The sequence below is a fragment of the Brienomyrus brachyistius genome, chromosome 3 (assembly GCF_023856365.1).
Source record: "Brienomyrus brachyistius isolate T26 chromosome 3, BBRACH_0.4, whole genome shotgun sequence".
In the NCBI taxonomy this organism is placed as follows: Eukaryota; Metazoa; Chordata; class Actinopteri; order Osteoglossiformes; family Mormyridae; genus Brienomyrus; species Brienomyrus brachyistius.
Window position 1 is genome coordinate 33,426,721 of NC_064535.1, and position 27,213 is coordinate 33,453,933.

The 27,213-nt window shown below is 44.0% G+C and overlaps 4 protein-coding genes and 1 long non-coding RNA gene across 15 annotated transcripts in view; 2 read left to right on the forward strand and 3 right to left on the reverse strand.

The window, feature by feature from the left end:
- Nucleotides 1–27,213, forward strand: part of LOC125739112 (transmembrane protein 53-like) — a 188,464-nt gene that overhangs the window by 57,843 nt on the left and 103,408 nt on the right. For 2 of the 10 annotated variants that reach the window (XR_007397051.1, XR_007397052.1), the window contains exon 5: nucleotides 9,912–9,950. The exons of 7 other annotated variants lie outside the window; for them this stretch is intronic. The gene's annotated coding sequence lies outside the window, so the exon portion shown is untranslated. Of the gene's footprint in view, nucleotides 1–8,425; nucleotides 8,769–9,911; nucleotides 9,951–27,213 lie in introns of all 10 variants that reach the window. One more of the 10 variants, XM_049008892.1, reaches the window with a different exon arrangement.
- LOC125739123 (uncharacterized) lies at nucleotides 6,368–8,277 on the reverse strand. Its single transcript, XR_007397061.1, has 2 exons — nucleotides 7,321–8,277; nucleotides 6,368–7,235 (listed from the first exon to the last, which is right to left on the reverse strand). It is a non-coding gene; the product is annotated as an uncharacterized LOC125739123 (long non-coding RNA).
- LOC125739561 (transmembrane protein 53-like) lies at nucleotides 9,164–10,626 on the forward strand. Its single transcript, XM_049009792.1, is given in 4 exon segments — nucleotides 9,164–9,171; nucleotides 9,255–9,679; nucleotides 9,951–9,995; nucleotides 9,998–10,626. Coding segments are annotated over 4 exon segments (786 nt in total). The 3' UTR covers nucleotides 10,306–10,626.
- Nucleotides 11,936–27,213, reverse strand: part of LOC125739109 (uncharacterized) — a 164,882-nt gene continuing 149,604 nt past the window's right edge. Inside the window, exon 9 of the mRNA XM_049008872.1 lies at nucleotides 11,936–11,985. The gene's annotated coding sequence lies outside the window, so the exon portion shown is untranslated. The remainder of the gene's footprint in view (nucleotides 11,986–27,213) is intronic.
- Nucleotides 11,985–27,213, reverse strand: part of LOC125739110 (sialoadhesin-like) — a 247,290-nt gene continuing 232,061 nt past the window's right edge. Inside the window, exons 1-8 of one of the 2 annotated variants that reach the window (XM_049008877.1) lie at nucleotides 19,907–20,090; nucleotides 18,351–18,713; nucleotides 17,406–17,753; nucleotides 14,665–14,767; nucleotides 13,716–13,767; nucleotides 13,360–13,496; nucleotides 13,133–13,216; nucleotides 11,985–12,386 (exon numbers count right to left, since the gene is read on the reverse strand). In XM_049008877.1, the coding sequence (XP_048864834.1) occupies nucleotides 13,138–13,216; nucleotides 13,360–13,496; nucleotides 13,716–13,767; nucleotides 14,665–14,767; nucleotides 17,406–17,753; nucleotides 18,351–18,713; nucleotides 19,907–19,961 (1,137 nt within the window). In that variant the 5' untranslated portion in view covers nucleotides 19,962–20,090 and the 3' untranslated portion in view covers nucleotides 11,985–12,386; nucleotides 13,133–13,137. Of the gene's footprint in view, nucleotides 12,387–13,132; nucleotides 13,217–13,359; nucleotides 13,497–13,715; nucleotides 13,768–14,664; nucleotides 14,768–17,405; nucleotides 17,754–18,350; nucleotides 19,049–19,906 lie in introns of those variants that run through there. The other variant, XM_049008876.1, reaches the window with a different exon arrangement.

The window sequence follows — 27,213 nt, forward strand, 5'->3', positions numbered from 1 at the left end:
CCTTTAATTCTGAAATCATACCCAGAAGAACAAGCGATAGTGCAGTACAGTAGTGTGAGGTACAGTACTATGCAAAAGTCTTAGGCAGTCCAAAGAAATGTTTAAAGATCTTAATCTAGGTAGCAAGTGTACTTTGGCTTAGAACAAAAATCACAATTTAACATTAGAAGATGTACAAATTAAGAGTAACACAATAAAAACTAGTAATAATTTCTTCTGTTTTCTAAAAAGTTACTGATATCTAGTTGGACGGCTAGATGAACACCGCTTCAGTTCCCAAACTTCTCCTCAGGGGCACCTCAGCCGTTTCATGATTTTGTTAAATTTCACCAACAGCTCAATTAAGTAATTAAATGTATTGGTTTAAAAAGTCAGTGACAGATTGACTAGCTGTAAGAGGTGTGCTAGTGGCCAAGTCAAAAAATACATGGTTGCACTGGACGGTCACTGCAAATACTAGGATGAATTTAGCAGAGGTTCTGAAATGGCTAAGCTGACACACTTTGAAAGGCATAATATCATAGTTTTACACCAACACGAGGATAATCTAAACATCATTTTCTTTGCCTTCCTAAGACTTTTGCACAGTACTGTATTTCTTTCACAGGCTCTAACATGGCAAATTCTAAAGCTGTAAATCAGCATTATTGTCCAGAGCCACATGTTATACACTGAATCCCAGTTAGCTTCTCACTGCTATAATCTGCTTGCTGCTACACATGTTCTTCTCATAGCTGGTATTCTCCTGTTCATTAATGAGCCCATCAGCAGTATCTGACTCAGTGATTTCTAAATGAAAATAGGCATAGAATACAAACAATCTGGTTATGCTGTGTGATACATAAATAAGGTGAAAGTGCAGGACAGTACAGACTCACCACCGACTCGCAGTTCTACTCCAGGCTGAGCGCACAGTTCACACCCACCAGCTGTGAAACTGAATCTATACAGTCCGGCATCAGCGACTGTAATGTTCTTTATCATTAATGTACAGTTGTTCTCTGTGTTCCCCAAGAACTCTGCTCTGTCTCTGTACTCAGTACTAATGTTTATTGTATGATTATTATTGTGCCAGACATATGATTTTCCAGCACAGTCCTCAGCATTATGGCTCCACATCATCGACTCCACTCTGTATGACTCTGGATGATTAAATTGACAGTGAATGACCACAGTCAGTCCTCTCACTGCACACAGGGTTCTCTCTGCATAATCTACAGACGGTGCACCACCTAGAACCCACAAAACATATTGAAAAGTTATATCAACGTTGTTTGCTGCTTTAAGAATAATGCTGTTGTGCTGCTATTTAACTTGAATAATAAAATCAATTTTTGGAGACTTTACTTCCTTTTAAAGCATTGGACTCATTTCCAGAGTGATGCTTATAGACAGGATTACAGTGAAGTATGGACTGCGTTTCTGTGATTGGCTGGTTGTTCTTAAACCAGGTGGATTCTGATTGGCTGATAGCAGCTTTCTGTGCCACATGTTAAATCCACAATGTCTCCTTCTCTTACTCCTATATCTCTATTTGATGTGGTCGCTATGACCTTTAATTTTACAGACAGTCATACTTATTTATCTAATTCACCGATTCTTTGCTACTCTTTTATTTAGAGTAAATTGCATCAAATTCACAGAAACACAAAAGTTCCACTTATCCAAAGTGCTTCGTGATCTATTATATTTATCATCTACAGTAAGTCTTATAGACCAGACCTTTTAGAAGCAGGAGTTTTTGTCAGTGTTTCCAAAATAATCCAGTGCAGAGCTAAAATTGTTATGTTTGATGATACCATTGGCTGGAAGTATATTTATAGACACTTACCATCAACTTTTAGAGTCACTCCATCCGGACCAGTCCATTTTCCACGTTCCTCATTGGTAATAAACCTGAATCTATACACTCCAGCATCAGCGTCTATAATGTGTTTTATCTGTAATGTACAGTTATTCTCTTTGTCCCCCAAACACTCTGCTCTGCCTCTGTACTGATTACTGACATTTATATTGTTATTGTGACAGATATATGGTGCATCTGTACAGTAATGATGATTATGACACCACATGAATTTATCCACGTTGTAACCCTCTGGATAATCATACACACAGGGAATGACCACAGTAGATCCTCTCGCAGCACAGACTGGCTTCTCTGGGTACCGTACATTCCAGTCGCGACTCATGACCCCTGGAAAACAGCAATTATAAAAAATAACCTCTGTGTCAGTTTTTAAAATGGGGAACATTGGGACAGGCCACCAGAGAGAAAAGCATTTCTTTGCTAGATATGCCAACGTAGAGAATCAGACTGGATTCATGACCTAGAGTTGGGGTTCTCACCCCCCGGGCTGTGGTCAGTATTCTACCGGCCGAGGAACGCTGGAGGTTTGCTTATATACTCTTAATTCACATCTGAAACAATCACCAATGGATCCACTGCCCCCCCTCCAGCCTGTTTTAATGGTTATAAATGCAGGAGCCCCTGGACAATCAGATCACCTTTTTTAAAGAATGAATTTTCATACTGAGAGAAAAGAAGCAGAAATATACTTTAGTGTGAATCGTGCTTAAAATGTTGATTATACTTAAACTGGAAGTGCTTTTCAGAAAGGCAGTGTCTGTCTTTATGACTGAATGTAGTTATTTCCATGTCTGAACTGGAAGTGCTTTTCAAAAAGGCAGTGTCTGTCTTTATGACTGAATGCAGTTATTTCCATGTCTGAACTGGAAGTGCTTTTCAAAAAGGCAGTGTCTGTCTTTATGACTGAATGCAGATATTTCCATGTCTGAACTGGAAGTGCTTTTCAGAAAGGCAGTGTCTGTCTTTATGACTGAATGCAGTTATTTCCATGTCTGAACTGGAAGTGCTTTTCCGAAAGGCAGTATCTGTCTTTACGACTGAATGCAGTTATTTCCATGTAAATATAAGTTTTTTGGTTTTATATATTTACATTTATGCTCTCATAATCTTTGGTCCACACATTAAAACACAACCAAAAATTCCTTTTTTGAACTAGTTTGGAAGCCAAACTAATCTAATATTGAACATGCAGGACACCGGAAGTTACCAGGCCCATATTAAACAGCATACATGCAGGAATTTATAATCCAAAGAGACGATTAATGTCCGACTCGCCAGACGTGTGCTCTGTCAGCCATCTCCTCCATTTTATACCCCTGCTGACAGCAGATGCTGCAGTAACGTGATGAAGATGAGAAGATGAGGAATGAGCCAAACTGATGATAAATGGCAGGACGTTTGAAGCAGCGACCTCACTGCAGGACATGCCTTACCGTGACTGGTGTGCTTTTCGTAAATGATTAAATATAACTCAAATGCACTGTGTGTCTTTGTCTCATATGAGGAACATTTCTAAACCACAGAAAGACAGAAAATGGTAGAAATGCCTCTGCTGGACCCCAAACAGTCCCACTGGACATTCCTCTCCAGCAAACATCCCCTCTCACCTCATATCAGCCCTTATGAGGCTGGAATTATACCAACTAAACAGTAACTGCACCATGAAGAACGATTCGGTTCTGAACAAAAAACTCTGACAAATACTGGATAGTCGTTGCTCTTACCAGGTAAGACGAGCACAGCCAGGCCCCAGAAGGTCAGAGAGTCTCCAGCTCCCATCTCTGCTGCTCTGAGCTCTTTATCACTCACAGTTTGCTCGGAGATGGCAGATAGTACTTATGTATCTTGAGTGAGAATAAGACTTAACACTCCCTTTGCCTTTTCAGCACTGTGAATATAAACACATTATCTTCCTTTCTTCCAATTAGCTCTACAAAAAACATTTCCTCTTTTATGATCTACATTTCACCAATTTGGTAACACAGCGCCCAGCCCAGTGGTGCAGAAGGGCTCCTGTGGTACAAACCACAGCTAATTCTGATGACAGCCTTAGGAGTAACGTGTCTCACGGACATGAGAAGATGAAGAATGAGCCAAACTCCACGGGTATGAGCGTAAGTATGGGCATGGCCACGGGGATGAGCGCGCGTGTGTGTATGGGGATGAGCGCGAGTGAGTATAAGGGTATGGGGATGAGCGCGTGTGAGTATAAGGGTATGGGGATGAGCGCGTGTGAGTATAAGGGTATGGGGATGAGCGCGTGTGAGTATAAGGGTATAGGGATGAGCGCGTGTGAGTATAAGGGTATGGGGAAGAGCGCGTGTGAGTATAAGGGTATGGGGATGAGCGCGTGTGTGTGTGTACGGGTATGGGGATGAGTGCACGTGTCTGTATGGGTATGGGGATGAGCGTGTGTGTGTGTACAGGTATGGGGATGTGCATGTTAATGGACACCTACCTGCTGGAAACACATGCTATCAGTAGTTTATAATGGTTGAGAGTCTGATGAGTTCAAACATCACTGCATCCACCCTATTTAGTGATGCTACTTTACAAAGCTTTATTTTTTTTTCACCTCAAAAAGTGGGGTGGGGGGAGCAGGGTTCTTATATAACAAAGGAGCAAACAGGAGGCAGCTGTGAATGATTAAGCAGAGGGCAGGAACAGGAGGTAACACTAAAAGGGCCCCAGGTGTGGTTTGTTAAGCCGTGTTAGTGAGAAAGAGCAGGAGGAGTGTGGCAGGCAGGATATGACAGTACGAGTATTTTATGGTAAACAACCCACACTAGTAATAGTCTGATAGATTGTTTGTGATTATTAGTGGTATATGTGTTTCCATACATTTTTTCCTGCCAAAATACTGGATATTTTGTTGGACCCTTCTGTTAAATTAGACATGATGCTATTGATGCTATTAAAGCACTGTTACTGTGCATTCAACATGCATGAAGTGACCACTTGCTTAAGTATTTTTGGCCAGAAGTACATTTGTATAATCTGAATAACAGGTGAGATAAATTTAAATTTTATTGAAGCCTGCATTCAGCTGTGAACATGGCCTGTGCTTTGTTAATGTCCATTGAGTGTGACACTGTGAACAGCCAAGTGTAGCAACATAGCTGCACAATGCTTCACTAACAGTATCAGCTAAGGGCATATGAAAGGCTATAAGAAGATGGAAGAATTCTCTGTGAGGAAGATGTGGTTCCAGTGGACAGGAAGCAGCTCCTGGTTAACAGGCTAAATACTCTCACAAAGACAGATGCATCCCCTCACAGGAACAACAAAGAACAACAAATTTATTTTTAATATAGCACATTATCACAACATTACATCGTCTCAAAGCGCTTTACAGCATCCGCACCCAAAGCCCCCAGTGAGCAAGCCAAAGGCGACAGTGGCAAGGAAAAACTCCCAAGAAAGAAGAAACCTTGGGAGGGACCAGACTCAAAGGGGGAGCCCATCCTCCAGGGGCCGGCAGAGATAGTCAAATAAGGGAGACTGCACATATACTTTTGTTGTATTTGGTTTTAGTTATTTTTTAGTTTTTAGTTTTAGCTTAGTTTTTAGTTGCTTTTCCATTTGGCTTTCAATACTGGCGCATGTTTGACATCCATGCTTCCTGAGGTGATCGGTGACCACACGATGGGCTTCTCTCTTAGCCACTCCGACACCTCAACCAGCAGCAACCCAGCTTTCTCCCTTCCAAGTACTGGCCAAACCTGCTTAGCTTCAGGTGGATTATCTAGGCTCAGCTGCAGGTAGTGTGGCTGCTGACCAATGCAGGCCTGAGCTGAACATTCTGGAATTTTTTTAAAAGCATTTTGAAGAGGTGACAATGTCATGCTTTGGTATAAAAGGAGAACTGACAAAAAGTTGAGTCATTTACAAGGAAGGAAGAACTGAAGCTTGTCTCTTTGCCCAAAGCTTCATTATAAAAATACACCAATGATCTAACTTTAATGCATCATTAGAAAGAATTGACTGATTTTACCCAATGCGGTGCATAATCTTATTAAAAGATTTTAAATGAGTTACAGAATCTGGAGAAATACCTATGTCTGAAGGAGAACAGCGCTGAATGCCGGCGGTCTTCGATTCCTCAGATGGCAATTCATTAACTGACATGTTTCTGTAAAATTCCTATCCTGGTTAGATTTTTGTCACAGGAGTCAGACACGGGTTGTAGTTAGTGATGATGGTCACAAGGGGGCGACAGAACGGCACTGTGACTCTTCAAGCAGGCCAAGGGGCAGACAGGGCTCACGCTAATAACTTTATTTTAACATTAAAGCATGTGACACATTCACATTGATTATACTCATGTCTGAATAATTACAGTGCTGTAGTTTTTGATAGGGGGAGAGTCCAGGTGGACATCTGATGAAGAAGGGTTGCCAGGTGAGTCTCCATACCTCCCCCTGCTGGGCTGAGGGAGCGTGTGTGGAAATGCCAGCATTTTCTGTGGAGGAAGTACAGTGAAGAGACAGGAAGCAGCTCTCTCTTATTTATCAGATCATTTATTTATCAGATGTTTTCATCCAAAGCAACATACATCTTAGAGGAAGCCGGGTCAGACCAAGGGCCCAACACTGACCTCAGGCACCCAGTTCTATCCTGCTCAGCCACAAAGTCGACCATTAGCTGCTGACACGGAGTTTGTTTTTAATGCCCAGTGGAAGTTTCCTGAAGGCCCCTGCGCCAGTTACAGAGCGGTGCTTTATTTGGGTTACAGTGCAGCAGAGTGATAACCAAACATAACATGTTCATCATTCAAGACATTAGAGAAATGAGCAGTTAATGAAGCGAGTGGCAAATAGCAGAGTGAGGAGTGGAAGAGAGACTTTGGTCAGTGCCACGAGTCCAGGAAGTGCGTCAGACCAGTGTGTCAGAGCCAGACCAGTGCGTCGGAGCCAACACCGTGCTGTAGGATTCCTGTCTTGCTTCTGCTGAAGGATAACAGAGGGGTGACACACTGCCCAGCTGCACGGGGAGGATGGAGAATCTGAACTTGGGATCATCTCCGGCACAAACACCGTGGAGGAGAGACGTACGCACTACCACAGTGAACAGGGACAGCTGAGAGAGTGCCTTGTACACAATGCACTCCTGCAGATTTGCTGATCTGCAACAAAACCAATCAAAGACTGGAATCCTGGGAAGTTCTAAGCAAACTGAAATCTTTAAATATCTGCAAAATGTGCACATATACATATAACTCTAAATAAATGCCTGGTTGGTGGTTTTAGGCCACTGGGTTTGATCCCTGATATCGTCCTTTTTCACTATACATCATATTTCTATAAACTGGATCTTCTGCTGACTCCTGAACTGCAGGGTGTCTGTCACGGGCTGCAGGCTTCAGCATCTGGGAGAAGAACCACAAGACATTATGTGGACACACGGTATTAAAAAAGGTCTTTGGTTCCCTGCGGTCCTTAGAAGAGACTCACCATCAGAGTATCATAGTCAGGTGACTGATTCTTCACATCTTGAGCTGTGTAAGTGTCACTGTGAGAATCGGGAGGACATCTCTGTGGAGACAAAATGTTACATAAAAGGGTTTTGCTTAGTATTTGCATTAAGTTACGGAAGATTTTATCCAGAATGACTATTTTACCCATTTCTGATAGATATTCTTATATTTGCGGCCAACAGCAGGGGGAGGAGTGTCCCGCATGGGGCTCTGCTCTCGACCGGGGTCTGTGTCTCTGTTGTCCCGACCAGAAGTCAGAGTCAGCAATGGTACAATCTTTTATTTAGTTACAGTGTGTCAGATCACATTTAAGAGAGAAATTAAGGGCTCCGGCTGCAGTCTGGTCCCGCTGCGGGTGTCAGTGTGGGACTCGGCAGCCACAGCCCTCCTAAGACCCACCGTCTTGCTGCCTCACGCGCTTTTTCTGCGTCCGCTGCATAGGTCTGTATGTCCCCCAGCATCGTAGATCGGCTTTTATGCTTATTACACTATATCCTATCTCCACTTATATCCTGTCTTTCTTTAGACTGAATCTTATATATTGTACAAAAAATAAAGTTCCCCTTTTAAAACTTCTTCAGCTGCAGTCACGTTAAGCTGGTGTCCGTTTTTTAACCAAACCGTGACATGTTTATAATTCTTATTAAATCTGGCCAGCATATCAATCTTTTATTTTACACAAAACATTACGTCATTTTATTTTTCTAATAAGCACTGGCATCAGCAGTATTAGACTATTTATTGGCTATCAGTCAGATTTTCGAATGCAAAAATATGGAAACGCAAGCAAAACGGTATTCAGTGATGCATAAAATTTAGCTGAGGTACAAAGATAATTCCATCCGCACTATTGCTCCACTTTTATTTTATTATTGCTTTTTCTGCACTTCCGTGTAACTTCCATGTGACCGCCGGTGCTTGTGTTCAGCCAATCAGCAAGGATATCGCTATAAGCCCCTCCCCAAGGAAAAGTATCTAGTCTGTGTCTTAATTCTGTTCACCATAACTACAACAACAACAACCGTTCCTCCTCTACTCTTTTATTATCGATTGCTGTTCTGTGAAAGCCCTTTTGGTCGGAGGTGCAATGATGTTATACTACATTTTAAATAAAAAAACAACATAAGTACAATGTAATATCATCCCATCAAGTGTGCACACAAGCTATAGGTAGTGCCTCGGACCCCAAGAAACAAAGACGATATATGCAGTTTCACTCCATTTAAAATATAATGCTGTTGGCGCTGGACGTTTTTGAGATGGGAGATTCATGTGTGGAAAAAGAAGGGTTATTATCCTGAGGAGCAGGAGCTGTCTGCTAGATGACAGGTTAGTCAGGTGGAACACCATGCCAGGCTTAATGCGTGTTTTCCAGACAAAGGGAGGAACTGGACTCACTAACTCACGGGAGTTCCTGGAGGACAGGTAAGCTTTACAGCAGATTGTAGTGGTTTGTTTTATATTAAAATAACAGTAAAATGACGCCTGACAGAATACTGCCAGCTGTTACACTGATGCAGTCTAGGCAGCCGTAGTTATACGTTACTAATTATTATTAAGTTAATCGGATAGGCGAAAGATTTGTGTCTATTATGCCTCTCCTGAGTGTCCAGCTGATTTCGTTACTGCCCCACGCACAGTTACCGTAACCTCTTTCTCTGGGACCCATCCAGGACGCATTAGCGTCTACACTGCAAAAGATATCCGTCCAGATTGATAAGTGGTGGAAGTAAAGAAATACGTCTGACACATCCGCTGTTTCAATGGAAAAACTGCAAATTGGCTCCTTTTTGGTGGCGAAACAGCACTGAGCTATAGTGATGTGTTGGTCGCGAACGAAACGGCTCTTGGAGTCGGCTCTTCGAAGTGAACGATCGGAGCCGGCTCCTGCCTGTGAGCCGGAGTCAGAGCCGCTTTTTTTCTTTCTTTTTTTTCCATCCCATTACTGGTGTTGAGTAGGCCACCACAGGGTGGCGCCAGACCCTTGCTGCTGCTGCTGCTCTGGCTGGGATCTCAGCCTCGGGGCTTGGCCAAATACTGTGACATATAGCTGCGTAACGGCTTTGATGTGCTCATCGTGGAGAGCTGGGTCAGCCAGTTCCTTTGGCTGAAATGGGGCCTTGACTATGGCATGAAGGTCCTGGAGGTGCTGCAGAGCGACAGGTTTGTGTGGCGCCCCCTGCTGGTGCATGCTTTCTCAGTAGGGGGCTACACCTTCAGCCAGCTGCTGGTCCACATCTGCAGAAATCCCGGCCAGTATGACGGCCTGATTCGCAGGCTCCGAGGGCAGGTTTACGACAGCCTGGTGATGGGTTCCCTGGATCGCATGGCCGTAGGTCAGTGGAACAGCCTCATACCTGCATATCCGCTTTTGCTTTCTGCAGTCTGCTTTGATGATGTGGGTTGGATGACTGTTTATCCATTTCACCAGTATCAGAAGGGGTGTATGTAACGCCTGTCAAATGTTTAAGCGAAGTGTAGGTGAAACTTGGCACAGACATGCTCATCTACGGTCAGACTATCAGCTTTAACGTCATTCAGTGAAACGCAGCATTTAAAATGTGACAGCTTTTTGTGTTGTGGCTAATAATGTTGTCCTCTGTGTAGGTCTGGGGAGGAGTTTGATTCCCCAGGGGGAGATCCTTGTGCGAGCATGTTGTACTTTCGAGCTTTCAAGAGACACACGGTGGATTACTTTAACACCAACATCGACATCTTCTGGCACCGCCCCATTCAGGCACCTGCTCTCTTCTTCTCCTCTGAGAATGACCCAATGTGTGACCATCTCAAGATGAAGGAGATGATTGAGGACTGGCGAAAGCAAGGCGTGAGGGTGGACTGCAAGGCGTGGAAGGACTCCACCCATGCAGGACACCTGTGAGATCACCCTCAGGAGTACCTCTCCACGCTTCAGGAGTTCATACATTCTCTCTGCATGGTTCCATTCAAAGCCAAAATGTGAAGACCACCTGCTGAAAATGAACACTGAACCTGCGTTTTTTCCTTCAGGTAGTAACTAATAAGTACAGGGGAAACGATGCTAAAATGTTCTGTTTTGTCCTAAGGCCCATATTTTGTTTACACTCAATAAAGATACGCGAACAACTGGACTATTTTCAGACTATTTTCTGAAGTGGATGTTTGTTTGTTTGAATGGCATTTTGTTTATTTTGTAAGTATGATACGGTGGGGCCCTGTATTGTATAAGCAGTACATGCTGACCACACAGACACACGCCTGTCTGTAGGTGTGATACCACAGTGCTTCCTGTTTTATGTATGGGCTACAGGTGAAGCTTGGAAACATTTATTTCATGAAAAATTTCAATTGTAACAAATTGCAACTATCAACTTGTGATTGCTGGTATGATGTCATTGATGTGATGTGTAAATGAGCGATAAAAACCCAACACACAAATGTCACAACCAAACTTTTTTTGTGTGGATGCCCTGTGTCGCCTAAATAAGATGTTACCCAAACCTGAATCTGCCAGATGTAACTGAATGACCACAGACAACCACTGGTTTTACCTGCTTTTACCGGCATCACCTGCTTTAAATCACATATTTTTTTCTACCTCATCACCAGCCCTAAACTGCTCCTGTCCCAACTTTTTTAGGAATGTGTTGCAGGCCTGAAATACAGGATTGGATGTATATTAACAAAGGAAATGAAGTTGACCAGAAAAACATGAACCTGGGTTAATAATAATAATAATGGTCAGACAAACCATGAACTATATGAACATAAAAGTGAACATGAGCTGTCTTGGGTTCATACTGTCTGCAATGAAATAAAAGTCAAAGCAAATTTCAGAATCACTGTTTTTTTTGTGCATTTTCCTTTCCATTCTAGCTTTGTCTGCTTTGGGCTTGTAGGATCTGTGAAATATTGTGTGTGAGAGAGGACCACAGAGTTTAAATGAATGGCTTTTACTACCGAAAATTAAGGAAAACCCTACAATTAAGCAATATAACAATAAAAATACAGCCAAATCAATACAGTGATACTGTTTACACACAGCAAGGCTACTATAGTAAATGAAGGAGACCAAAATCATTAAATTGAGCCGTAAACCTATGAAAGCACTGCAAATGTCTACAATGATACTGTTTCCACGCAGGAAGTCTGTCTCTGCTCTTCTTATCCCATCCCTATCTCGTGCCTATCCCATCCCTGTCCCATCCCTATTCCTGACCAGCTGGGATTCACTGTGCAAAGGCCTAAATGTGCCAGGATGCCTTTGCAGACTCTGCTCCCTCTGACTTTGTTAAACCAGCAAGTAATTATGCACCAGGAATACAAACCAGAAGTGCACACACAATTTTATGCAAAAAATGATCTCCTGGGCAAAGTGGATGATGAAAAATCATCTTCCAGCTGCTGTTCCTGGTCAGGGTCGTGGGGGAGGCCTTTGCCAGGCAGCACAGGCCACAAAGCAGCAGCTCACTCTGGGCAGGAGACCAGACTATCTTTGGACTGCCCACAAGGGATGAGCCCTACACACACAAAGGAGAAGCAGGATTCAGAGCTAAGGGTGTGAGCTGTAGATTATTACATACATAAATACAACTGGAACTGCACCCAATATCGTTGTATTTGTACAATGATAATAAAGATTCTGAAACATCTGAAACTGAATCTTTGTCCAGAAAAGGGCACCAGGCACAAACTGACAAACTGACTCAGTTCCCTGAGAGTGTCTCTCTACCAAAGGGCCGCTTCAGAGTGCCTTATAGTCACTGCAGCTTCAGTGTGCTTTATGATGGTCACTGCAGCTTCAGTGTGCTTTATGATGGTTACTGCAGCTTCAGTGTGCATTATGATGGTCACTGCAGCTCCAGTGTGCTCAATGGTCATTGCAGCTCCAGTGTGCTCAATGGTCACTGTAGCTCCAGTGTGCTGTATGGTCACTGCAGCTCCAGTGTGCTCTATGGAATCAGCTCTGGAAGAGACTGCTGTCCCTGTTGAGGCATCCTTGTGGAGGGGGGGAGGATCCAGCAGGAGGAAGCAGAGGAGTGGAATCGCAGGTGAGGAAGACTCCTAAAATGGTTGATTACTGATATTAGTAGATGTCATTTTACTTCATGTGTATCACTTGTAAATAAATAATCAACTTACTTTTCATTAATAAATTTTATAAAAGTTTCAGAGATCCATCCATCCTCCAAACCGCTTATCCTACTGGGTCGCAGGGGGTCCGGAGCCTATCCCGGAAGCAATGGGCACGAGGCAGGGAACAACCCAGGATGGGGGGCCAGCCCATCGCAGGGCACACTCACACACCATTCACTCACACATGCACACCTACGGGCAATTTTAGTAACTACAATCAGCCTCAGCATGTTTTTGGACTGTGGGGGGAAACCGGAGTACCCGGAGGAAACCCCACGACGACATGGGGAGAACATGCAAACTCCACACACATGTGACCCAGGCGGAGATTCGAACCCGGGTCCCAGAGGTGTGAGGCAACAGTGCTAACCACTGCACCACCATGCCGCCCCGTTTCAGAGATCCTGTATTACAAAAGTTTTCCAAAGATGAATGCTTGAATTTAATATTTTTTTTAATCATTTTTATGTTCATGTGTGTAAACACAACAAAGCCATTCCAATGAGACCTTTCGGTGGATAGACTGAGTCAGACAGGAATTCTGGCATAGAAATTAAGAGCCATCAGTACTTCATTCGATGTATCTCGCTTGGTGTATGTTGGAGATATTGCAGTGATGTTCTGTAGTTTCAGTGTCGCCAACAATAAAGAACATGATGGTCCTGATATTTTACCTGGTTTAACTGCAGATGGCTGGTTTTCGGACTGCAGCGTACAAGATTGCATCATCAGGGCTCTCCGCGTTACTGACATCACACCTGCAGCGGTTGAATGTAAATATTTAATTATTAACAGTCTGACAGTCGTCTTTCGCTTTTAATTCTAAAACATAACTTTGCTCTTGGTATTTCTGTATTCTGACCCATACAGATGAAGTAAAATAAGCTGAATTCACACTTACTGCCTGCCTGGAGGTTTGGTGTTAAACTGCACGGAAGCATAGCAGACTTCCTCCCCCTGAGATGGGGCTTCCTGCCTCTGGCTGCCGGTCTGAGAGCCAGACTCTCTAATGTCTGCATACTCGATATCTTCTGCGATCTGTAGATGGAGAGAGACAAAGGGACAAATAAATCAAGCATTTTTATAATTAATTGTGTTGAAGTAAAAAAGAAAAAAAATCCACAATTATGCATCAGATCCCTTGGATGAAAAAGTACTTTAGAGTATATAAAAATAATCTGATAAATAATCAACTTATCATACCCTTAAAAATATAACCATACCCTTAAAATAGGCTCATAAACACAATATACATACTTGTTTTTCCCCCCCTCTGTCTTCTGGCTCATTCAGTGAATTTCTCTTCCTTCTGAGAGACATGAGATAGACCGAAATAAAATATTTTTTTATTTCAAATTACATTCACCACACCCTATATATATATATATATATATGTATATGACCATTTACATTGGTAGATTCTCACTGAAGGCATCAGAGCAAAGGGTAGCTATTTTGAAGAAACTAGAATATAAAACACATTTTCAGTTATGTCACCTTTTTTTGTTAAGTACGTAACTCCACGTGTGTTCATTCATAGTTTTGATGCCTTCAGTGAGAATCTACCAATGTAAATGGTCATGAAAATAAAGACAACACATTGAATGAGAAGGTGTGTCCAAACTTTTGGCCTGTACTGTATATACTGCAAAAAATCAAGTATTTTCACATCAAACCTTAAAAATCTGATCAAATTAATTTATAATAAAGTATAAATCAAACCAATGATGTGCTTTGTTACAGCTAAAGCCCAGCAGTGTTCCCCCAGACACTAGCGTCAGAGACTGGGATGGGGGGTTACCATGGAGACACAGGGGTCACACTGAGGGAGCTCTGCTAACCAGCTTACTGGGGCCTAGCTAGGCTAGCTGGTTAGAGGTAATCAGCTATGAGGATAAAGTGAAAGGGAAAACAGCGGGAACTGGAGAGAGAATGGGGGCTCTTGGGGGACTGGGGGGCCGCTGAGGGCATCACCCTGGGTTTCTGCTCAGCACACTGCCTTTGATTATGTTCATTTAGGGTTAATCTTTGGTGATATATGTGTGTTTGTGTCGATGAGCATGATGACTGCAGAGCAAATGATGGGAAGCTAGTTACCCGAGTCTCTGAATAAACTATAAGATCAATCAATAAGCAAATATCACAAATGCTCAGCGTTTTAAAAAGCATACATTATTTTACAGTCAATGAATAATAAAACACTCACCTCATTATGCAGATTGTTACAGCTAAAACAGGCAGTAGTATCCCCAAACACACTAGTATCACTGTCATTGGATTATAGTGAGGGAATCCAGGGTAAATACAGGCTGTATCAATAAAACATGCATGTTAATCAAGCAAATAGAGACACTATGGTCACCCATCACCCCACCTTCCCCGCTCCCCCCACCACAGAGCTATCACCTCCATCAAAGACATCACCCACAGCACCCCCCTCCTCACCCCACACCTGTGAGGACCTCACACCACCTTCTCCCACCACAACCCTTCATATTCATGAAGCAGATGTGAGGAGGCAGTTTAAGAGACTGAATGGTCAGAAAGCTCCTGGCCCAGACGGTGTGTCTCCTGCCACTCTCAGACACTGTGCAAACGAGCTGGCCCCAGTGTTTTCTGACATTTTCAACTCCTCACTGCAGGCATGTCACGTGCCTGCCTGCTTCAAGTCCTCCACCATAGTCCCTGTCCCCAAGAAGCCAAGGATCACTGGACTAAATGACTACAGACCTGTGGCTCTGACATCTGTGGTCATGAAGTCTTTTGAGCGTCTTGTCCTCCCCTACCTCAAATCCCTCACGGCCCCCCTCCTGGACCCCCTGCAGTTTGCTTACAGAGCCAAAAGGTCTGTAGATGATGCAATCAACATGGCCCTACACCTCATCCTGCAGCACCTGGACTCCCCGGGAACCTACGCCAGGATCCTGTTTGTGGACTTCAGCTCTGCCTTCAATACCATCCTTCCAGACCTTCTCCAAGACAAGCTTTCCCAGATGAATGTGCCTGATCCTATCTGCTGGTGGATCACTGACTTCCTGACAGATAGAAAGCAGCATGTGAGGCTGGGGAAGAATGTCTCGGACTCCCGGACCATCAGCACTGGCACCCCTCAGGGCTGTGTTCTTTCTCCTCTGCTCTTCTCCCTGTACACGAACTGCTGCACCTCCAACCACCAGTCTGTCAAGCTAATTAAGTTTGCAGATGACACCACTGTAATCGGTCTCATCTCGGACGGTGATGAGTCTGCCTACAGGACGGAGGTTGAACGTCTGGTGTCCTGGTGCAGCCGCAACAACCTGGTGCTGAACGGCCAGAAGACAGTGGAGATTATTGCGGACTTTAGGAAGCACACAGCCCCTCTCCCCCCCATCATCCTGTCTGACACCCCCATCACCACTGTGGACTCATTCCGCTTCCTGGGGACCACCATCACCCAGGACCTCAAGTGGGAGCCCACCATCACCTCCGTCATAAAGAAGGCCCAGCAGAGGATGTACTTCCTGAGGCAGCTGGAGAAATTCAACACTACAATCATTGTTCTACACTGCAATCATTGAGTCCATCCTCACCTCCTCCATCACTGTGTGGTACGCTGGGGCCACCACCAAGGACAAACAGAGACTGCAGCGTGTTGTGCGCTCTGCTGAGAAGGTGATTGGCTGCAAACTCACATCTCTGCAGGACCTGTACACCTCCAGGACACTGGGGCGTGCAGCTCGCATCACAGCCGACCCTTCTCACCCTGGACACAAGCTGTTTGACCTACTCCCCTCAGGCAGGAGGCTCCAGTCCATTCGGACCAGAACCTCTCGCCATAGGAACAGTTTCTTCCCCTCTGCTGTTGGTCTCATGAACAATATGCACAAGTCTGTTGCCACCACTCTCTCTAAGCCAAACACATGACCCTGTTTCGTGTTCGTCGCTCCGGTTCCACTTCACCTGCACTCTTGTAAATATATCAATCTGCTCAGCAAAGGAACTTTTTTACTCTATGTTTATTTAAGTACTGCCCATAATATTGCACTTGAGTTTATTTATTTATCTAACTGACTGTCTCCCTCTGTTTAAGTATTGCATAATATCGCACTGAACACCGCAGCAATTTCCTGATGTTGTAAACCTGCTCAACATTTGGCAATGAAGTCCATTCTGATTCTGATTCTGATTATGAAACTTATTTTTAAACATGGACATTTCATTCCTCTGCCTTAAGTAACTATTACTCCTAATTCTGTTTCTGTGGGCATTTCAATGCATTTTTGAGCATTTTCGGAAATTTCTGAAGTTTTGGAAAGAAGATTTTGAGAATCAGACTGTGCTGTTGATTACCAGGATCAGACTACATACTCACATTGAATATTAAATATTAGGGTACTGGACACAGTCCCTATGTAACCCTTCAATGCACAGGAGTAATTTCCAGAGTGATTATAGGAGACAGGGTTGAAGTGAATTGTGGAGAGTGTGTCTGTGATTGGCTTGTTGTCCTTAAACCAGGTGAATTCTGATTGGCTGAGAGAGCAGTTCTCTGAGCCACATGTCAGATTCACAGAATCTCCTTCTATCAATAATCCTTTTCCTGTAGATGACGTCAGCATCACCTTTAATTCTGAAATCATACCCAGAAGCAATAGGGTTCTTCTGCATTACTGTGTGAGGTATTTGTGTCATAGGCTATAACAACATGGCAAATTCTAAAGCTGTAAATCAGCATTATTGTCCAGAGCCACATGTTATACACTGAATCCCAGTTAGCTTCTCACTGCTATAATCTGCTTGCTGCTACACATGTTCTTCTCAGAGCTGGTATTCTCCTGTTCATTAATGAGCCCATCAGCAGTATCTGACTCAGTGATTTCTAAATGAAAATAGGCATAGAATACAAACAATCTGGTTATGCTGTGTGATACAAAAATAAGGTGAAAGTGCAGGACAGTACAGACTCACCACCGACTCGCAGTTCTACTCCAGGCTGAGCGCACAGTTCACACCCACCAGCTGTGAAACTGAATCTATACAGTCCGGCATCAGCGTCTGTAATGTTCTTTATCATTAATGTACAGTTGTTCTCCGTGTTCCCCAAGACCTCTGTTCTGTCTCTGTACTCAGTACTAATGTTTATTTTATGACTGTGCCAGACATATGATTTTCCAGCACAGTCCTCAGCATTATGGCTCCACATCCTCGACTCCATTCTGTATGACTCTGGATGATTAAATTGACAGTGAATGACCACAGTCGATCCTCTCACTGCACACAGGGTTCTCTCTGTGTAATTTACAGACCATGCACCACCTAGAACCCACAAAACATATTGAAAAGTTATATCAAAGTTGTTTGCTGCTTTAAGAAAAATGCTGTTGTGCTGCTATTTAACTTGAATAATAAAATCAATTTTTGGAGACTTTACTGCCTTTTAAAGCATTGGACTCATTTCCAGAGTGATGCTTAGAGACAGGATTACAGTGAAGTATGGATTGCGTTTCTCTGATTGGCTGGTTGTTCTTAAACCAGGTGGATTCTGATTGGCTGAGAGCAGCTTTCTGTGCCACATGTTAAATCCACAATGTCTCCTTCTCTTACTCCTATATCTCTATTAGATGTGGTTGCTATGACCTTTAATTGTACAGACAGTCATACTTATTTATCTAATTCACCGATTCTTTGCTACTCTTTTATTTAGAGTAAATTGCATCAAATTCACAGAAACACAAAAGTCCACTTATCCAAACTACTTCACGATCTATTATATTTACCATCTACAGCAAGTCTTATAGACCAGACCCTTTAGAAGCAGGAGTTTTTGTCAGTGTTTCCAAAATAATACATTGCAGAGCTCAATTGTTATGTTTGATGATACCATTGGCTGGAAATTTATTTATAGAGACTTACCATCAACTTTTATAGTCACTCCAGGCTGACCAGTCCATTTTCCATCTTCCTTACTCGTTATAAACCTGAATCTATACACTCCAGCATCAGCGTCTGTAATGTGCTTTATCCGTAATGTACAGTTATTCTCTTTGTCCCCCAAACACTCTGCTCTGCTTCTGTACTGACTACTGACATTTATATTATTACTGTTACAGACATATGGTTTGTCTATACAGTCACTATCATTACGACACCACATGATTGTCTCCACTTTGTAAGCCTCTGGATTATCATACCCACAGGGAATGACCACAGTAGATCCTCTCACAGCACAGACTGGCTTCTTTGGGTACCATACATTCCAGTTGTGACTCATGACCCCTGGAAGACAGCAATTATAAAAAATAACCTCTGTGTCGGTTTTTAAAATGGGGAACATTGGGACCGGCCACCAGAGAGAAAAGCATTTCTTTACTAGATATGCCAACGTAGAGAATCAGACTGGATTCATCACCTAGAGTTGGGGTTCTCACCCCCCGGTCTGTGGTCAGTATTCTACCGGCCGAGGAACGCTGGAGGTTTGCTTATATACTCTTAATTCACATCTGAAACAATCCCCAATGGACCCACTGCCCCCCCAAGCCTGTTTTAATGGTTATAAATGCAGGAGCCCCTGGACAATCAGATCACCTTTTTTAAAGAATGAATTTTCATACTGAGAGAAGAAGCAGAAATATACTTTACTGTGAATCGTGCTTAAAATGTTGATTATACTTAAACTGGAAGTGCTTTTCAGAAAGGCAGTGTCTGTCTTTATGACTGAATGTAGTTATTTCCATGTCTGAACTGGAACTGCTTTTCAGAAAGGCAGTGTCTGTCTTTATGACTGAATGCAGTTATTTCCATGTAAATATAAGTTTTTTGTTTTTTAAATATTTACATTTATGCTCTCATAATCTTTGGTCCACACATCAAAACACAACCAAAAATTCCTTTTTTGAACTAGTTTGGAAGCCAAACTAATCTGACAATGAACATGCAGGACACCGGAAGCTACCAGGCCCATATTAAACAGCAGAAATGCAGGAATTTATAATCCAAAGAGACGATTAATGTCCGACTCGCCAGACGTGTGCTCTGTCAGCCATCTCCTCCATTTTACGCCCCCGCTCACAGCAGATGCTGCAGTAACGTGATGAAGATGAGAAGATGAGGAATGAACCAAACTGATGATAAATGGCAGGAGGTTTGAAGCAGCGACCAGACTGCAGGACATGCCTTACCGTGACTGGTGTGCTTTTCTTAAATGATTAAATATAACTCAGATGCACTGTGTGTCTTTATCTCATGTGAGGAACATTTATAAACCACAGAAAGACAGAAAATGGTAGAAATGCCTCTGCTGGACAACAAACAGTCCCACTGGACATTCCTCTCCAGCAAACATCCCCTCTCACCTCATATGAGTCCTTATGAGGCTAGAATTGTACAAACTAAACAGTAACTGCAGCATGAAGAAAGATTCGGTTCTGAACAAAAACCTCTGACAAATACTGGATAGTCGTTGCTCTTACCAGGTAAGATGAGCACAGCCAGGCCCCAGAAGGTCAGAGAGTCTCCAGCTCCCATCTCTGCTGCTCTGAGCTCTTTATCACTCACAGTCTGCTCTGAGATGGCAGATAGTACTTATGTATCTTGAGTGAGAATAAGACCTAACACTCCCTTTGCCTTCTAAGCAGTGTGAATATTAACACATTATCTTCCTTTCTTCCAATTAGCTCTACAAAAAACATTTCCTCTTTTATGATCTACATTTCACCAGTTTGGTGACGCAATGCCCAGCCCAGAGTCTCGTACTTCTGAGAAGAAGGGCTCCTGTGGTACAAACCACAGCTAATTCTGATGACAGCTTTAGGAGTAACGTATCACGGACATGAGACGATGAAGAATGAGCCAAACTCCACGGGTATGAGCGCAAGTATGTGCATGGCCACGGGGATGAACGCATGTGTGGGTGTACGGGCACGGGGATGAGCTTGTGTGTGGGTGTACAGGCATGGCGATGAGTGCGTGTGTGTTGGTGTACAGGCATGGGGATGAGCGCGTGTGTGTGTACGGGCACGGGGATGAGCTTGTGTGTGGGTGTACAGCCACGGGGATGAGGACGTGTGTGGGTGTACAGGCACGGGGATGAGCACGTGTGTGGGTGTACAGGCATGGGGATGAGCGCGTGTGTGGGTGTACAGGCATGGGGATGAGCGCGTGTGTGGGTGTACAGGCATGGGATGAGCGCGTGTGTGGGTGTACAGGCACGGGGATGAGCGCGTGTGTGGGTGTACAGGCATGGGGATGAGCGCGTGTGTGGGTGTACAGGCACGGGGATGAGCGCGTGTGTGGGTGTACAGGCACGGGGATGCGCGTGTGTGGGTGTACAGGCATGGGGATGAGCGCGAGTGTGGGTGTACAGGCACGGGGATGAGCGCGTGTGTGGGTGTACAGGCATGGGGATGAGCGCGTGTGTGGGTGTACAGGCACGGGGATGAGCGCGTGTGTGGGTGTACAGGCATGGGGATGAGCGCGTGTGTGGGTGTACAGGCATGGGGATGAGCACGTGTGTGGGTGTACAGGCACGGGGATGAGCACGTGTGTGGGTGTACAGGCATGGGGATGAGCGCGTGTGTGGATGTACAGGCATGGGGATGAGCGCGTGTGTGGGTGTACAGGCATGGGGATGAGTGCGTGTGTGGGTGTACAGGCATGGGGATGAGCACGTGTGTGGGTGTACAGGCACGGGGATGTGCACGTGTGTGGGTGTACAGGCATGGGGATGAGCGCGTGTGTGGGTGTACAGGCACGGGGATGAGCGCGTGTGTGGGTGTACAGGCACGGGGATGAGCGCGTGTGTGGGTGTACAGGCATGGGGATGAGCGCGTGTGTGGGTGTACAGGCACGGGGATGAGCGCGTGTGTGGGTGTACAGGCATGGGGATGAGCACGTGTGTGGGTGTACAGGCACGGGGATGAGCACGTGTGCGGGTGTACAGGCATGGGGATGAGCGCGTGTGTGGGTGTACAGGCATGGGGATGAGCACGTGTGTGGGTCTACAGGCATGGGGGATGAGCGCGTGTGTGGGTGTACAGGCACGGGGATGAGCTTGTGTGTGGATGTACAGGTACGGCGATGAGTGCGTGTGTGTGTACGGGCATGGGGATGAGTGCACATGTCTGTATGGGCACGGGGATGTGCTTGTGTGTGGGTGTACAGGCATGGGGATGAGCGCGTTTGTGGGTGTACAGGCATGGGGATGAGCTTGTGTGTGGGTGTACAGGCACGGCCAGGAGTGCGTGTGTGCGTACGGGCACGGGGATGAGCGCGTGTGTGGGTGTACAGGCACGGGGATGAGTGCGTGTGTGGGTGTACAGGCACGGGGATGAGTGCGCGTGTCTGTATGGGTACGGGGATGAGCGTGTGTGTGTGTGTACGGGTATGGGGATGTGCATGTTAATGGACACCTACCTGCTATCAGTTGTTTATAATGGTTGAGAGTCTGATGAGTTCAAACATCACTGCATCCACCCTATTTAGCGATGCTACTTTACAAATTTTAAATTTTTTTTCACCTCAAAAAGTGGGGTGGGGGGATCAGGGTTCTTATATAACAAAGGAGCAAACAGGAGGCAGCTGTGAATGATTAAGCAGAGGGCAGGAACAGGAGGTAACACTGAAAGGGCCCCAGGTGTGGTTTGTTAAGCCGTGTTAGTGAGAAAGAGCAAGAGGAGTGTGGCAGGCAGGATATGACAGTACGATTATTTTATGGTAAACCAACCCACACTAGTAATAGCCTGATAGATTGTTTGTGATTATTAGTGGTATATGTGTTTCCATACATTTTTTCCTGCCAGAATACTGGATATTTTGTTGGACCCTTCTGTTAAATTAGACATGATGCTATTGATGCTATTAAAGCACTGTTACTGTGCATTCAACATGCATGAAGTGACCACTTGCTTAAGTATTTTTGGCCAGAAGTACATTTGTATAATCTGAATAACAGGTGAGATAAATTTTAATTCAATTGAAGCCTGCATTCAGCTGTGAACATGGCCTGTGCTTTGTTAATGTCCATTGAGTGTGACACTGTGAACAGCCAAGTGTAGCAACATAGCTGCACAATGCTTCACTAACAGTATCAGCTAAGGGCATATGAAAGGCTATAAGAAGAGGGAAGACTTCTCTGTGAGGAGGATGTGGTTTCAGTGGACAGGAAGCAGCTCCTGGTTAACAGGCTAAATACTCTCACAAAGACAGATGCATCCCCTCACAGGAACAACAAATTTATTTTTATATAGCACATTATCACAACATTACATCGTCTCAAAGCGCTTTACAGCATCCGCACCAAAGCTCCCCAGTGAGCAAGCCAAAGGCGACAGTGGCAAGGAAAAACTCCCAAGAAAGAAGAAACCTTGGGAGGGACCAGACTCAAAGGGGGAGCCCATCCTCCAGGGCCCGGCAGAGATAGTCAAATAAGGGAGACTGCACATATACTTTTGATGTATTTGGTTTTAGTTATTTTTTTGTTTTAGTTTTTAGTTTTGGCTAAGTTTTTAGTGTTTTTTAGTGTAATGTTCTGAGCTGAACATTCTGGAATTTTTTAAAAAGCATTTTGATGAGGTGACAATATCATACTTTGGTATAAAAGGAGAACTGACAAAAAGTTGAGTCATTTACAAGGAAGGAAGAACTGAAGCTAGTCTCTTTGCCCAAAGCTTCATTATAAAAATACACCAATAATCTAACTTTAATGCACCATTAGAAAGAATTGACTGATTTTACCCAATGCGGTGCATAATCTTATTAAAAGATTTTAAATGAGTTACAGAATCTGGAGAAATACCTATGTCTGAAGGAGAACAGCGCTGAATGCCGGCGGTCTTCGATTCCTCAGATGGCAATTCATTAACTGACATGTTTCTGTAAAATTCCTATCCTGGTTAGATTTTTGTCACACGAGTCAGACACGGGTTGTAGTTAGTGATGATGGTCACAAGGGGGCGACAGAACGGCACTGTGACTCTTCAAGCAGGTCAAGGGGCAGACAGGGCTCATGCTAATATCTTTATTTTAACATTAAAGCATGTGACACATTCACATTAATTATACTCATGTCGGAATAATTACAGTGCTGTAGTTTTTGATAGGGGGAGAGTCCAGGTGGACATCTGATGAAGAAGGGTTGCCAGGTGACTCTCCATACCTCCCCCTGCTGGGCTGAGAGGGTGTGTGTGCAAAATGCCAGCATTTTCTGTGGAGGACGTAGAGTGAGGAGACAGGAAGCAGCTCTCACTTATTTATCAGATCATTTATTTATCAGATGTTTCCATCCAAAGCGACATACATCTTAGAGGAAGCCGGGTCAGACCAAGGGCCCAACACTGACCTCAGGCATCCAGGTCTATCCTGCTCAGCCACAAAATTGACCATTAGCTGCTGACATGGAGTCTGTTTTTACTGCCCAGTGGAAGTTTCCTGAAGGCCCCTGCACCAGCTACAGAGCAGTGCTTTATTTCTGTTACAGTGCAGCAAAGTGACAACCAAACCTAAACATGTTCATCATTCAAGACATTAGAGAAATGAGCAGTTAATGAAGCGACTGGCAAATAGCAGAGTGAGGAGTGGAAGAGAGACTTTGGTCAGTGCCACGAGTCCAGGAAGTGCGTCAGACCAGTGTGTCAGAGCCAGACCAGTGCGTCGGAGCCAACACCCTGCTGTAGGATTCCTGCCCTGCTTCTGCTGAAGGATAACAGAGGGGTGACACACTGCCCAGCTGCACGGGGAGGATGGAGAATCTGAACTTGGGATCATCTCCGGCACAAACACCGTGGAGGAGAGACGTACGCACTACCACAGTGAACAGGGACAGCTGAGAGAGTGCCTAGTACACAATGCACTCCTGCAGATTTTCTGATCTGCAAGAAAACCGATCAAAAACTGGAATCCTGGGAAGTTCTAAGCAAACTGAAACCTTTAAGCATCTGCAAAATGTGCACATATACATATAACTCTACATAAATGCCTGGTTGGTGGTTTTAGGCCACTGGGTTTGATCCCTGGTATCGTCCTTTTTCACTATACATCATATTTCTATAAACTGGATCTTCAGCTGACTCCTAAACTGCAGGTTGTCTGTCACTGGCTGCGGGCATCAGCATCTGGGAGAAGAACCACAAGACATTTTGTGGACACACGGTATTAAAAACGATCTTTAGTTCCCTGCGCTCCATATAAGAGACTCACCATCAGAGTATCATAGTCAGGTGACTGATTCTTCACATCTAGAGCTGCGTAAGTGTCAATGTGAAAATCGGGAGGACGTCTCTGTGAAGACAAAATGTTACATAAAAGGGTTTTGCTTAGTATTTGCATCAAGTTACGGAAGATTTTATCCAGAATGACTATTTTACCCATTTCTGATAGATATTCTGATATTTGCGGCCAACAGCAGGGGGAGGAGTGTCCCGCGTGGGGCTCTGCTCTCGACCGGGGTCTGTGTCTCTGTTGTCCCGACCAGAAGTCAGAGTCAGCAATGGTACAATCTTTTATTTAGTTACAGTGTGTCAGATCACATTTAAGAGAGAAATTAAGGGCTCCGGCTGCAGTCTGGTCCCGCTGCGGGTGTCAGTGTGGGACTCGGCAGCCACAGCCCTCCTAAGACCCACCGTCTTGCTGCCTCACGCGCTTTTTCTGCGTCCGCTGCATAGGTCTGTTTGTCCCCCAGCATCGTAGATCGGCTTTTATGCTTATTACACTATATCCTATCTCCACTTATATCCTGTCTTTCTTTAGACTGAATCTTATATATTGTACAAAAAATAAAGTTCCCCTTTTAAAACTTCTTCAGCTGCAGTCACGTTAAGCTGGTGTCCCCTTTTTAACCAAACCGTGACATGTTTATAATTCTTATTAAATCTGGCCAGCATATCAATCTTTTATTTTACACAAAACATTACGTCATTTTATTTTTCTAATAAGCACTGGCATCAGCAGTATTAGACTATTTATTGGCTATCAGTCAGATTTTCGAATGCAGAAATATGGAGACGCAAGCAAAACGGTATTCAGTGATGCATAAAATTTAGCTGAGGTACAAAGATAATTCCATCCGCACTATTGCTCCATCCATCCATCCATCCATCCATTTTCCAAACCGCTTATCCTACTTGGTTGCGGGGGGTCCGGAGCCTATCCGGGCACGAGGCAGGGAACAACCAAGGATGGGGGGCCAGCCCATCGCAGCAGCGGTAGTTATACGTTACTAATTATTATTAAGTTAATCGTTCAGGCGAAAGATTTGTGTCTATTATGCCTCTCCAGAGTGTCCAGCTGATTTCGTTACTGCCCCACGCACAGTTACCGTAACCTCTTTCTGTGGGACCCATCCAGGACGCATTAGCGTTTACACTGCAAAAGATATCCGTCCAGATTGATAAGTGGTGGAAGTAAAGAAATACGTCTGACACATCCGCTGTTTCAATGGAAAAACTGCAAATTGGCTCCTTTTTGGTGGCGAACCAGCACTGAGCTACGGACATTCGGTTGATGCGCGCGGTACTGGGGCCGGGGACATCAGGCGGACTAAACCACCGTGAGAGAGAGGGTGAAAAAGGAATGTTTAAAAACTAAAAATGCTTTAATTACAGATTAATAAAATGCTTACAATTACACAGTTAGGTTAAAAAATATATATTTTTGGGGGATAACTCTCATGAAGGGGGTCCTGACCTATGCCAATAAGCTGTGCGTGCGTGAGCCAGTGTGCACCCGCCCACGAACATGGGCGCGTCCAAAACGACAACAGCTTTTGTTTGCTGCTGTCTATGAGGAGGGAGCGGTACGTTGGTCTGTGAGGTGGGGGTCCGAAGCGTCGATGGAACGGCAGGAAGACATATTACATTCTCCGAAATTCTGCAGTATATAACCCATGGCTACATTGTGCCACAAGGCCACGAACGTGACCCCAGTGTGTCCTAGTGCATTGCTTCTGCTGTCATGCATGCAAACAAGCATCAGTTTCAGTCATGCGTTTCTGACCAAATGCGGTATGTAAGTAGTAAGTAGTTTGTTTCGGACGCACCTGTCTGTGTTTAAAACTCTTTAAAACTTTTTTGGGCTGGCTGAACCAATAGAAAAATTGAATTTCGCTGCTCGCTGTGAAATTTGAGAGCTGTATTATGCAAGAGCCATGGAGGCAAGTTGTCTCATTGTAATTAATTGACATTTTAATGAGCAATGTAATATCCAGCATTTTATTCATTGTGTCTATCAGATTATATGTTTAAGCTTACTAGTAAGCCATACTTAGGCTATCCCATATGCTCAATGTATAAAATCAATAGAACTATATACATTTATTGGATATTTTAAACTTATTGAAAACACATTGGAGAACACTGAAAACAATAGTGCTTAATATTTCTATACATATATTATTTCATTAAAGAAAATTATTCTTAAACCTATTTCAGCTGAAGGCTTTGTTAATTAAAAAGCGAATTGGTCGATATGGCAATAATACATGTGGATGCTATGCTATTATGACTTGTGTGAATTGGATGAGTTATTCACATATTAAAGCTAAACAATTTCGTCCAGTAAATACAAACCAGTTAACAGTAGGTTCTTTTAGAACAAAAACTAGCATAACGTTTTTATCATATAATTAGTCAAAATGATAAAATATGCAGTTACCTCAGAATGTCTTGTGAAAAGCAATGAATATGTCAGAAAAGGTGGATGTGATTTACTGGGACAGAATCTCTCTATTACTTCCGGTAACCTGCTGCTGTGTGACAGTTTGCCCCTGTGGCTCTTTGTCCTGCTC